Source organism: Bombina bombina, chromosome 12, assembly GCF_027579735.1.
Source record: "Bombina bombina isolate aBomBom1 chromosome 12, aBomBom1.pri, whole genome shotgun sequence".
NCBI classification, from domain to species: Eukaryota; Metazoa; Chordata; class Amphibia; order Anura; family Bombinatoridae; genus Bombina; species Bombina bombina.
In genome coordinates, this window is record NC_069510.1 from 51,421,694 (window position 1) to 51,434,193 (window position 12,500).

The window sequence follows — 12,500 nt, forward strand, 5'->3', positions numbered from 1 at the left end:
TGGTCTTAGATGAATGCGCGCAAAAGGAACTATGTCCATTGCCGCTACCATCAACCCGATCACTTCCATGCACTGAGCTACGGAAGGAAGAGGAACGGAATGAAGTATCCGACAAGAGTCCAGAAGCTTTGTTATTCTGGCCTCTGTTAGAAAAATCCTCATTTCTGAGGAGTCTATAATTGTTCCCAAGAAGGGAACCCTTGTTGACGGGGATAGAGAACTCTTTTCCACGTTCACTTTCCAGCCGTGAGATCTGAGAAAGGCCAGGACGATGTCCGTGTGAGCCTTTGCTCGAGGGAGGGACGACGCTTGAATCAGAATGTCGTCCAGGTAGGGTACTACTGCAATGCCCCTTGGTCTTAGCACCGCTAGAAGGGACCCTAGTACCTTTGTGAAAATCCTTGGAGCAGTGGCTAATCCGAAAGGAAGCGCCACGAACTGGTAATGTTTGTCCAGGAATGCAAACCTTAGGAACCGATGATGTTCCTTGTGGATAGGAATATGTAGATACGCATCCTTTAAATCCACCGTGGTCATGAATTGACCTTCCTGGATGGAAGGAAGGATAGTTCGAATGGTTTCCATCTTGAACGATGGGACCTTGAGAAATTTGTTTAAGATCTTGAGATCTAGGATTGGTCTGAACGTTCCCTCTTTTTTGGGAACTATGAACAGATTGGAGTAGAACCCCATCCCTTGTTCTCTTAATGGAACAGGATGAATCACTCCCATTTTTAACAGGTCTTCTACACAATGTAAGAACGCCTGTCTTTTTATGTGGTCTGAAGACAACTGAGAACCTGTGGAACCTCCCCCTTGGGGGAAGTCCCTTGAATTCCAGAAGATAACCCTGGGAGACTATTTCTAGCGCCCAAGGATCCAGAACATCTCTTGCCCAAGCCTGAGCGAAGAGAGAGAGTCTGCCCCCCACCAGATCCGGTCCCGGATCGGGGGCCAATATTTCATGCTGTCTTGGTAGCAGTGGCAGGTTTCTTGGCCTGCTTTCCCTTGTTCCAGCCTTGCATCGGTCTCCAAGCTGGCTTGGCCTGAGAAGTATTACCCTCTTGCTTAGAGGACGTAGCACCTTGGGCTGGTCCGTTTTTACGAAAGGGACGAAAATTAGGTCTATTTTTTGCCTTGAAAGGCCGATCCTGAGGAAGGGCGTGGCCCTTACCCCCAGTGATATCAGAGATAATCTCTTTCAAGTCAGGACCAAACAGCGTTTTCCCCTTGAAAGGAATGTTTAGTAGCTTGTTCTTGGAAGAGGCATCAGCCGACCAAGATTTCAACCAAAGCGCTCTGCGCGCCACAATAGCAAACCCAGAATTCTTAGCCGCTAACTTAGCCAATTGCAAAGAGGCGTCTAGAGTGAAAGAATTAGCCAATTTGAGAGCATTGATTCTGTCCATAATCTCCTCATAAGGAGGAGAGTCACTATCGAGCACCTTAATCAGTTCATCAAACCAGAAATATGCGGCTGTAGTGACAGGGACAATGCATGAAATGGGTTGTAGAAGGTAACCCTGCTGAACAAACATCTTTTTAAGCAAACCTTCTAATTTTTTATCCATAGGATCTTTGAAAGCACAACTATCCTCTATGGGAATAGTGGTGCGTTTGTTTAAAGTAGAAACCGCTCCCTCGACCTTGGGGACTGACTGCCATAAGTCCTTTCTGGGGTCGACCATAGGAAACAATTTTTTAAATATGGGGGGAGGGACGAAAGGAATACCGGGCCTTTCCCATTCTTTTATTAACAATGTCCGCCACCCGCTTGGGTATAGGAAAAGCTTCTGGGAGCCCCGGCACCTCTAGGAACTTGTCCATTTTACATAGTTTCTCTGGGATGACCAAATTTTCACAATCATCCAGAGTGGATAATACCTCCTTAAGCAAAATGCGGAGATGTTCCAATTTAAATTTAAATGTAATCACATCAGATTCAGCCTGCTGAGAAATGTTCCCTAAATCAGTAATTTCTCCCTCAGACAAAACCTCCCTGGCCCCCTCAGATTGGGTTAGGGGCCCTTCAGAGATATTAATATCAGCGTCGTCATGCTCTTCAGTAACTAAAACAGAGCAGCCACGCTTACGCTGACAAGGGTTCATTTTGGCTAAAATGTTTTTGACAGAATTATCCATTACAGCCGTTAATTGTTGCATAGTAAGGAGTATTGGCGCGCTAGATGTACTAGGGCCTCCTGAGTGGGCAAGACTCGTGTAGACGAAGGAGGGAATGATGCAGTACCATGCTTACTCCCCTCACTTGAGGAATCATCTTGGGCATCATTGTCATTATCACATAAATCACATTTATTTAAATGAATAGGAATTCTGGCTCCCCACATTCAGAACACAGTCTATCTGGTAGTTCAGACATGTTAAACAGGCATAAACTTGATAAGAAAGTACAAAAAACGTTTTAAAATAAAACCGTTACTGTCACTTTAAATTTTAAACTGAACACACTTTATTACTGCAATTGCGAAAAAACATGAAGGAATTGTTCAAAATTCACCAAATTTTCACCACAGTGTCTTAAAGCCTTGAAAATATTGCACACCAATTTTGGAAGCTTTAACCCTTAAAATAACGGAACCGGAGCCGTTTTAAGCTTTAACCCCTTTACAGTCCCTGGTATCTGCTTTGCTGAGACCCAACCAAACCCAAAGGGGAATACGATACCAAATGACGCCTTCAGAAGTCTTTTATAAGTATCAGAGCTCCTCTCACATGCGACTGCATGCCATGCCTCTCAAAAACAAGTGCGCAACACCGGCGCGAAAATGTCTGCCTATGCTTTGGGAAAGCCCCTAAAGAATAACCGATATTATTATATCAAAATACCCAGAATAAATGATTCCTCAAGGCTAAATAAGTGTTAATAATCAATCGATTTAGCCCAAAAAAAGTCTACAGTCTAAATAAGCCCTTGTGAAGCCCTTATTTACAATCGTAATAAACATGGCTTACCGGATCCCATAGGGAAAATGACAGCTTCCAGCATTACATCGTCTTGTTAGAATGTGTCATACCTCAAGCAGCAAGGGACTGCAAACTGTCCCCCAACTGAAGTTAATTGCTCTCAACAGTCCTGTGTGGAACAGCCATGGATTTTAGTTACGGTTGCTAAAATCATTTTCCTCATACAAACAGAATTCTTCATCTCTTTTCTGTTTCTGAGTAAATAGTACGTACCAGCACTATTTGAAAATAACAAACTCTTGATTGAATAATGAAAAACTACAGTTAAACACTAAAAAACTCTAAGCCATCTCCGTGGAGATGTTGCCTGTACAACGGCAAAGAGAATGACTGGGGTAGGCGGAGCCTAGGAGGGATCATGTGACCAGCTTTGCTGGGCTCTTTGCCATTTCCTGTTGGGGAAGAGAATATCCCACAAGTAAGGATGACGCCGTGGACCGGACACACCTATGTTGGAGAAAGTATACTCAAAAGACAAACACACAACACAAGAATTTGGATACTGGCTTTGTGGTTTGTAAGTCAGATTTATGCCCAGCTGTTTTTGATTGCTTCATTTCTGGCAAACCTGTTGCCCAGGTGATACTGTGATAGGACAAACGTATTTGTAATGTTAGAATTAGGACTCATTTAATGATCAGCCAAATTATTTCATTAAAGGGACATAAACCCCCAATTTTTTTCTTTAATAATTCAAAGCACACAGATTAATAAAAAAATATAAACTTTACTTCTATCAAATTTGCTTTGTTCTCGTGGTATTTGTTTCTTACTTAAAAGCATACCTAGGTATGAAGCGTGCATGTCTGGAGCAATTCATGGCAGCAAACACTTCTATCTGGAGTTGCCATACAGTGCTCTAATCACAGAGACGCTCCTTAGCCTGCCTACCTGCTTTTCAATAAGAACACCAGAGAAAAAAAGTATATTTGATTATACAAGTAAATTGGAAACTTTTTTAAAAACTTGTATGCTCTGCTTCATGACCAAAAATAAAAATAGATTTCCCGTCCCTTGATAAAATCGCATAAAGTCATGGAATATTACAAATTCGTACCTTCTTTCACGGATATTGTCGGCTTTTTTCTGTCGCAGCCCCAGGAGAATAAAGAAGAGAACCAGTGGAATAAAAATTTCAAACGCCAGCACCCACTGAAAAGAGAGAAAAGGAGAAAGAAGATTTATATAGCACATCACATGCATTTGTATTAATTCAAAGATCATTTATTTTATTATTAGCAACAGAATTTCAGATTTGCGCAGTAAGAGATTTGAATACATTTTTCTATGCACAGAAAACAAAAGATAGCGTTGCTTTATGGTCTGGTAGCAAAATGGAATTGTATTGTTCTAATAAACCCTTTAACTGCTGAGCCATTTAGCCATTTCCTCCCGTGTGCTGAGCTGTTTTGGAGTTATATTTGCTGCTCACATTTAAAAGGGACAGTCAAGACCCATTACATCATTTTGAGAGAAGCCTCCTGTAACTGATCCCACATCTATAAGCTTGTAAGAATTACATGAACATGTTAAATAGTTATTAGTTAGGAGCTGAAAATGGCAGCCAGGCTCCTCCCACCTATTGCGTTTATATTTTGGTATGTTAAGTTTCTACGATCACAAACGACTCTTAAATAAGTTTCTACTCTGGCATGCGGATTTGAGCATGTGTCATTTGAAATAGCTAAATGAAAAATATATATTTTTTTTTAAAGAGGGGCTTCTGGGCTTTAAATCTAGGGGTCTTGGGGGTCTCTAAGTTGTTACAGGCCTATAGAGACCTCCTTTCTACAAAACTTGTGTTGGATGGACCATTAAAGCATTGTGTGGTTGATGAACATGTGTCATCTTCCACACTTAAAGGGACACTGAATCCAAATTTTTTCTTTTGTGATTCAGATAGAGCATGCAATTTTAAGCAACTTTCTAATTTACATCTATTATCAATTTTTCTTTGTTCTCTTGCGTTCTTTATTTGAAAAAGAAGGCATCTTAGCTATTTTTTTGGTTCAGAACCATGGAAAGCACTTGTTTATTGGTGGGTGAATTTATCCACCAATCAGCAAGAAGAACCCAGTTTGTTCACCAAAAATAGGCCGGCATCTAAACTTACAGTCTTGCATTTCAAATAAAGATACCAAGAGAATGAAGCCAATTTGATAATAGAGTGAATTAGAAAGTTGCTTAAAATTGCATGCTCTATCTGAATAACAAAAGAAAAAAATTGGGTTCAGTGTCCCTTTAAGGGGTTAAACCATTTTCTTATCATTAACAACATTGCAACCTTAAAAATCAAAAGATCAGACACGGCCCCATCACTGCTGTGAATTTCTATTTAAACACACATAAGTTAAAAAAAAAAAGAACACTTGAAAGAGTTAGACAAATATAAACAAGACAATTGTGTCAGCTATAAAACAGCGAGACCATGAGATGGGAACCCCCCCCCCATTTCATTTACACCCTTATAGGAGCAAGTGGAGCTACTTCTTTGTGACTGTGACACATTCTTCCCCTCTTAGTTAGTCTACACCAGAGAATATCCACTTGTGCAGCCTTCTTGAAAAAAACATGGCGGTAGGTTTTTCTGTAAAGCCCTATGGCAGCCTACTTGCAAACCCTGACGCAATATTTCTAAAAGGAAATCCACACACTTTTCATATATCGTAAAACCTTGTTTTTGGGGAGGGAGCACACAGAGGGGTCTGATATGATGCAGACAGAGCCCACGCACCACAAGCCCACCCTGTAACAATACCACTTGCCACCTGTTTGGGAATGACCTGGACAGTTCGGAATTCCATTTGTGTGTGAGGTTTTGAAGCGGATTGGTAGGAAACAGCCAAAAAAGGTGACATTGCACATTTGCAACATACTGCATCTGACTACAGTTATTTCTCTCTTGCGTGTGTGAGTGTTTCTGAGTATGGGAGTGTATCTGTGTGTATAAGTGTCTTTGTATGTGTGAGAGTGTGAGTGTCTGTATATATGAGAGTGTTAGTGTCGGTGTGTGTGAGGATCTTTGTGTGTGTGTGTGTGTATGAGATTGTTAGTGTCTTTGTGTGTGTGAGTGTCGTTTTTGTGTATTTTAGTGTGTGTGTGTATGAGAGTGTTAGTGTCTTTGTGCATGTGAGTGTGTATTTTATAGCGTGTGTGTGTTTGAGAGTTTTAGTGTCTTTGTGTGTGAGTGAGTGTCTTTGTATGTGTGTAAGAAAGAGTGTGTGTCAGACAGAGTGTGTGTGAGTGTTAGTGTCTTTGTATGTGTTTGAGATAGAGTGTGTGTGAGAGTGAAAATGTATATACAAGTTTGTGTTTATGTGCAATGATACATAGTGTGCACCCTACAAGAGTGTTCGTGTTTGGGCTGAACTAAAAGGTGGAAGCCCTAATACAACTACTGAATCTGATATCAAAGCTAGAAGGGCCCTGTTTAAATTGAATCTTTTGAGACCCCTGAAATGAGGTCCCTGCTTTACATAAAGTCTTTATAAATCCTGTATACTGGACCTAAGTGTAGGTGAAAAAGCTGTCCACTCCTCTAGGACGCCCACGACCAGCCCCTAGAGACTACTTTCCAATAACAAGACTGACATGCAGATATTTTCCAGTAATAAACATTTACATAAACCATTTTGCAAGTGTTGTGGGTGTAATTATTGTTTTTCAGCATTGGTAGCGGTTCTCACTTGATGTACAAGATATCATGTATTGGGAACGCTTGTAGATGTTAATGAAAGAAACACCCAGCTAAAGAAATGCTAAAAAATATAGGTGAAGCAAAGCTCAATGAATTTTAAACGCGATGTTGCCTTTCACAAGCATCTATAAATCTAGGTCATTGTTGCAAAAACCACAAAAAGGAAAAACATGAAACTGCTTATGTGCAATAAAATGTAAAAAAATTGTATAGACTGTCTAAGAAACAAAAATGTAGTTAAAAGGGATATAAAAATGGACCACTGCTCACTGGGCCTAGAAAGATATAGTTGCATCTCCACAGATGAAGCACATATAGGTTGAAACGTACGTCGGGGTAAGCTGTACAAATCCTTTATTTAGATGAGAATACAGGAAAGCTCTCTTCTGTGGATAGCACAGATTGGGCAGAAAGAAGCTGCACCTTCGGTGGGTACCATCCCATGGGATTGGCTATTAAAGGGACAGTCTCCTCCAGAATTGTTATTGTTTAAAAAGATAGATAAACCCTTTTTTACCTATTCCCCAGTTTTGCATAACCAACACTGTTATATTAATATACTTTTTACCTGTGTGATTACCTATCTAAGCCTCTGCAGACTGCCCCCTTATCGCAGTTCTTTTGACAGACTTTCATTTTAGCGAATCAATGCTGACTCATAAGCAACTCCATGGGAGTGAGCACAATGTTATCTATATGGCACACATGAACTAGAGCTGTCTAGCTGTGAAAATTTTTCAAAATTTACTTAGATAAGAGGTGGCCTTCAAAGGCTTAAAAATTAGAACATGAGCCTTCCTAGGTTTAGATTCAACAAAGAATACCGAAAGAACAAAGCAAATTTGAAGATAAAAGTAAATTGGAAAGTTGTTTAAAATTGCATAACCTATCTGAACCATGAAAGTTTAATTTTGACTAGCCTTTCCCTTTAAGCACCATCAGTCCCCAGTGGAGCACTTCTCTTATGCATTTTAGTATATTGTGTTTAAAGTTAGCTCCAAAAGGTAACTGAATACATCTAGTGAGCCAATGACAAGAGGCATAAATGTGTAGCCACCAATCACTGCATTTCTGCTCCTGAGCCTACCTAGCTATGCTTTTCAACAAATTAAACCAAAGAACAAAGTCAATTTATTTAAAAGTGTCTTAAAAATATTTGCTCTATATGCATCATAAATGTTTACATTTTGAAATCCTATTCGTTTAACTCCTTATGCATTTGACACAATATGCATAAATCTATTGATTCAAAAATAATTAAGTGAGACCCCCCAGGTGGATTTCCCAGCAGTTTTATATCCACTTAGTCCATCACCTCTACCTTCTTATTTTGTTTTCATTTTTGGAACAATAACTTTAAAGGGACATTGTAAGCTAGATTTTCCTTAGCATAAATGTTTTGTAGATGATCCATTTATAAAAGCTCACCTGGGAGTGTTTTTTTAACAATTTACAGTTTTGCTTTTTTTTTTAATAACATTGTGCTGATTTTCAGACTCCTAATCAAGCTCCAAAGTTTTAGATACGAATGTCTACAGATTCCAGCGGCTCCTCTTTGTATAATCTGTCTTTTTATATGCAGGGGAGGGGAAAGTGCACACTCTTCCTGCTTTCCAGCCCATTCCAGTGGGTGACCCAGCCTAACCTCATCAACAATGCTAAATTGGGAGTTCTAAATAAGTTTTTAAAAGGTTTTATACTGGATTTTTAGATCAGTATCTGTGCATATTCTTCTTTATAGTAGGGTCTATTACATGCAGTTATATGAAAATTGCTGCACACTGTCCCTTAAAGTTCATATTTATATTAAGATTTTAATAAACACAGTTGTAAACAATAGTTTGTGTTTTTTTTCTAAACTATATTGGTAAAGGGGGATAGCCTCATATAAATAGGGGACTTTTCAGTATATTTATATCACTTTGATCTCCCATAAGCCTCTACTTAAATAACCGCACATTTATTCACCTCAGGTGATCACTATTACCACTGATTGCCAAGATCAGGGGTCGCCAACTTTTCGGACTTCAGGGACCACTAAACTCACAATTTTGAATCCCGTGGACCACTAACATGACTTTTTTTAAAAAGCGACAAACCTCTATAATGTGTGTATGTATATGTATATGTATGTGTGTGTATGTATGTATGTATGTATGTGTGTATATGTATGTATGTGTGTATGTATGTGTATATGTGTGTATGTATATGTATGTGTGTATGTATATGTATGTATGTATGTATGTATGTGTGTGTATGTATGTATGTGTGTATATGTATGTATGTGTGTATATGTATGTGTGTGTATATGTATGTGTGTATATGTATGTGTGTATATGTATGTGTGTATGTATATGTATGTATGTGTGTGTGTGTGTATGTATATGTGTACATGTATGTGTGTGTGTATGTGTGTATGTATGTATGTGTGTGTGTGTATGTATGTATGTATATGTGTATGTATATATGTGTGTGTATGTATGTATGTATGTATGTATGTATGTATGTATATGTGTATGTATATATGTGTGTGTATGTATGTATATGTGTATGTATGTGTGTATGTATGTATGTGTGTATGTATGTATATGTATGCGGGAGGAGTTAAAAATACAATCTAGCTACGCAAATTGCACAGTACTACGCAACGTGAGTAGGGAGATTGTAATTTAACTCCTCCTCCATCAGTTTTCACTGCTGTCCAGCCAGGCACTGTAGGAAGTTGCGGCACGACGAGGGTGACACCATCAGAGGAGATGAATTCCTGCTTGATGGTGTCAAGGACCACCAACATCTTCTTGTGGACCACTGGTTGGCGACCGCTGGCCTAGATATTAAAACCTATAAAGGGGCTTTATTTTAAAAGAGGGGCTTCTGGAATTTAAATCAAGGGGTTTGGGTACCTTTAGTGTTTTTTGATTGGCTGTTATTTAGAAGTGCCTAGAGACCCCCATTAAAAAAGTGTCTATTTTTAATTTTAGTTAAAAAAAAAAGTGTTTATACTTTAGACCCCAAAGTTACCCATCATTTGAAAGAGCAGGCGATTCCCTTTCAAACAGTGGATTTTGAGGGTTTCTTAGGTTTAAAGAAGCTGCAAGGGGTTTGATTACTATCCCCCTGGTTGGTGATGTCATGCCCATGTGTAGTGACGTCACCGACATCTCCTTATTGTCCAGGCGATGCTGAAACTTTTAGTCATATTGTCTAACGGCAGGGGGGGCCGCAGTCAGCTCTAAAAATGCCTCCCCCCCAGATGAGACGTGGTTAAGACATTAAGCAGATGATGACACAATGGGGCCTATTTATCAAAGGTCTTGCGGACCTGATCCGACAGTGCTGATCAGGTCCGCAAGACCTCGCTAAATGCGGAGAGCAATACGCTCTCCGCATTTAACATTGCACCAGCAGCTTACAAGAGCTGCTGGTGCAACGCTGCCCCCTGCTGACTCGCGGCCAATCGTCCGTCAGCAGGGAGGTGTCAATCAACCCGATCGTACTCGATCGGGTTGATTTCCGGCGATTCCTGTCCGCCTCATCAGAGCAGGTGGACAGGGTTATGGAGCAGCGGTTTTTAGACCGCTGCTTCATAACTGGTGTTTCTGGCGAGTCTGAAGATAAATGCTTGATAAATGGGCCCCATTAAAGGGATTAAAAGGTTAAAGGGATATAAAAATGTTATGTGCGTCTCTATACTTAAACATTTTTGTTTAGTAGACAACCCAATGTATTAATCAAAGTCCATTTTGGTATATTTCATGCCACCATTTTGACGATCATATTAAAAAAAAAAAAAAGTTTGCTTTTTTACAAACTGGTTTCTCTGTGAAACTTACATACTGCTTGTGTAGTCATAACACAAATGGTTGTAAAAGCTTCTCTGGGATCCCCTTTCTTCAGAAATAGCAGACATACATGGCTTTGCCATTGCTTTTTGGTTATTAGAAGGCCACTAATTGCAGCTGCGCACCACACTTCTGAAATTCCAGGTGGTGAACTGGTTAATCAGGTAGCTTGTAAGGTTAATTTTAGCTGCAGTGTAGAGATTACCCTCCCACCCCCTGTTCCCTCCAAAACAGCTCTCTTCCCTCCCTCCCTCACCCCCCCCCCCACACACACTGGTCACCAACATCTTAGGTACTGGCAGACAGTCTGTCAATATGAAGTTTTAGGGCATTTTTTAAAATTAATTAAATTATTTTTTTATTTTCTACAGTGCAGAATCCCCCATATCCCTCCCAAACAGCTCTTAACCCTCCCCCCTCTACCAAGTGCCCGCCATCTTAGGTACTGGCAGCTGTCTGCTAGTACCCAGTTTATATATATTTATGTATGATTTGTATTTATTTATTAATTGAAATAAAAACATTTTTTGTAGTGTAGCGACCCCCCCTCCAAGTGATCATTCTGTAGGGCTCCCAGCATTTTCTGTAGGTAGTGGATCCCCCCCCCCCCCCCCGATATGGAAAACATTTTCTGTAGTGTGACTTTAACCCCTTATTGTACAAGTGCAAAAAGGATAGGAGCACCAACTCAGAAATTGTGATAAAAAGTCCTTTATTCAAAAGCGACAATCATTAAAATTTGCACAGTATCAGCACAAAATGGTATGTGGTACCTGTGACGAGACCAATCTCGCCACTGTGCATTGGAGGAGCCTGGTTGCCCGCCTGCTGCCTTTAGACTATGGCCCCATGTTGAAACGCTTGATTTCCCCCTGCAGGGAAACGAAGGCCGGGTCGTTTGGTGCTTGCCCTATTTGAACAGTGATACCCCAGATAGCTATGCCATGGAGTCCATTCGTATAACGAAAGACTATGTGAAAGACTTTGGCTCCATGGCAATGGAACTGTATGTGTGTGATCTGAGCGCCATTCAGTAATAAGGTGCGCTCAGATCTAGGCTATCTGGGGATATGTTGAATGTGCCTGTTTTGTGCAGTGGCTGCACCGTTGTATGTTTTTATGTATTTTATTGTCTTTTGCTACCATGTGTTCAATGGAGTTTTGCCTCTGTCCTTGGAGATAATTGGATTACTTCCCAATTGTCTCCAGGATAGAAGACTCTGTGGAACTGGTTTTGGGCAGAAAAGCCATGCTTCATTTGGTCACAAAGGACTCTGATCTATCTTTTGAACCACTGGACCAATTTGGATGATTTTGACATATGTTTGTATTTGGAGTGTGCTGATTCTGAAAATGTATGTTTATGTATGTTTATGTGTGTGTGATTTTGGGTGTGAGTGTCTGAGAGTATTGTATGTGTTTATCGGTTGTTTTACAAAACCCTGTGGGTGGTACTAATGTGTAAGAATGTGTATATAAGAACAATAAACCCACAGCTCTGGCTGTGCACTGCTTGACCCTCAACACCGTGTCCTGTCTCGTCTTTGGGGGGGATTTACTGCATGCTGTTAGAGACTGATTGCCAGGAGTGTAAGCCGCTTGGGTGCTTTTCCTGTTCGTCTGCTAGCAGCTATTCGTGAGGTTCCAATTCGGGAGTTTGGTGTTCTGCAGTAGCTGTGCCTGTGTCTCTGGAAGGGAAGATCTACTAAACGGCGGTTTAACTCCTTGTGTGCCAAACGGTGCGTAACAGTACCGAAGGAGTCAGCAGTACACAGCTGACGCGTTTCGGCAAAAGCTGCTGTCAGTTAAACTTCATTCTATTTATCCAATGATCCAATTCTGATTATGATCTAATTAATTTTTGGTAAGAGGGCACCCATCTTGGGTCAAACTAACTGTTCTACATGTGTGATTTTCATGTATATAAAAATACTCAGAGTCTGATCCCTTACTAAGCTTCAATGACACATTATTAG

General features: G+C 40.3%; 1 protein-coding gene across 1 annotated transcript in view; it reads right to left on the reverse strand.

The window, feature by feature from the left end:
* Positions 1–12,500, reverse strand: part of ABCA2 (ATP binding cassette subfamily A member 2) — a 312,411-nt gene that overhangs the window by 204,289 nt on the left and 95,622 nt on the right. Inside the window, 2 exon segments of the mRNA XM_053695443.1 lie at positions 4,043–4,070; positions 4,072–4,137. Of these exon segments, the coding sequence (XP_053551418.1) occupies positions 4,043–4,070; positions 4,072–4,137 (94 nt within the window).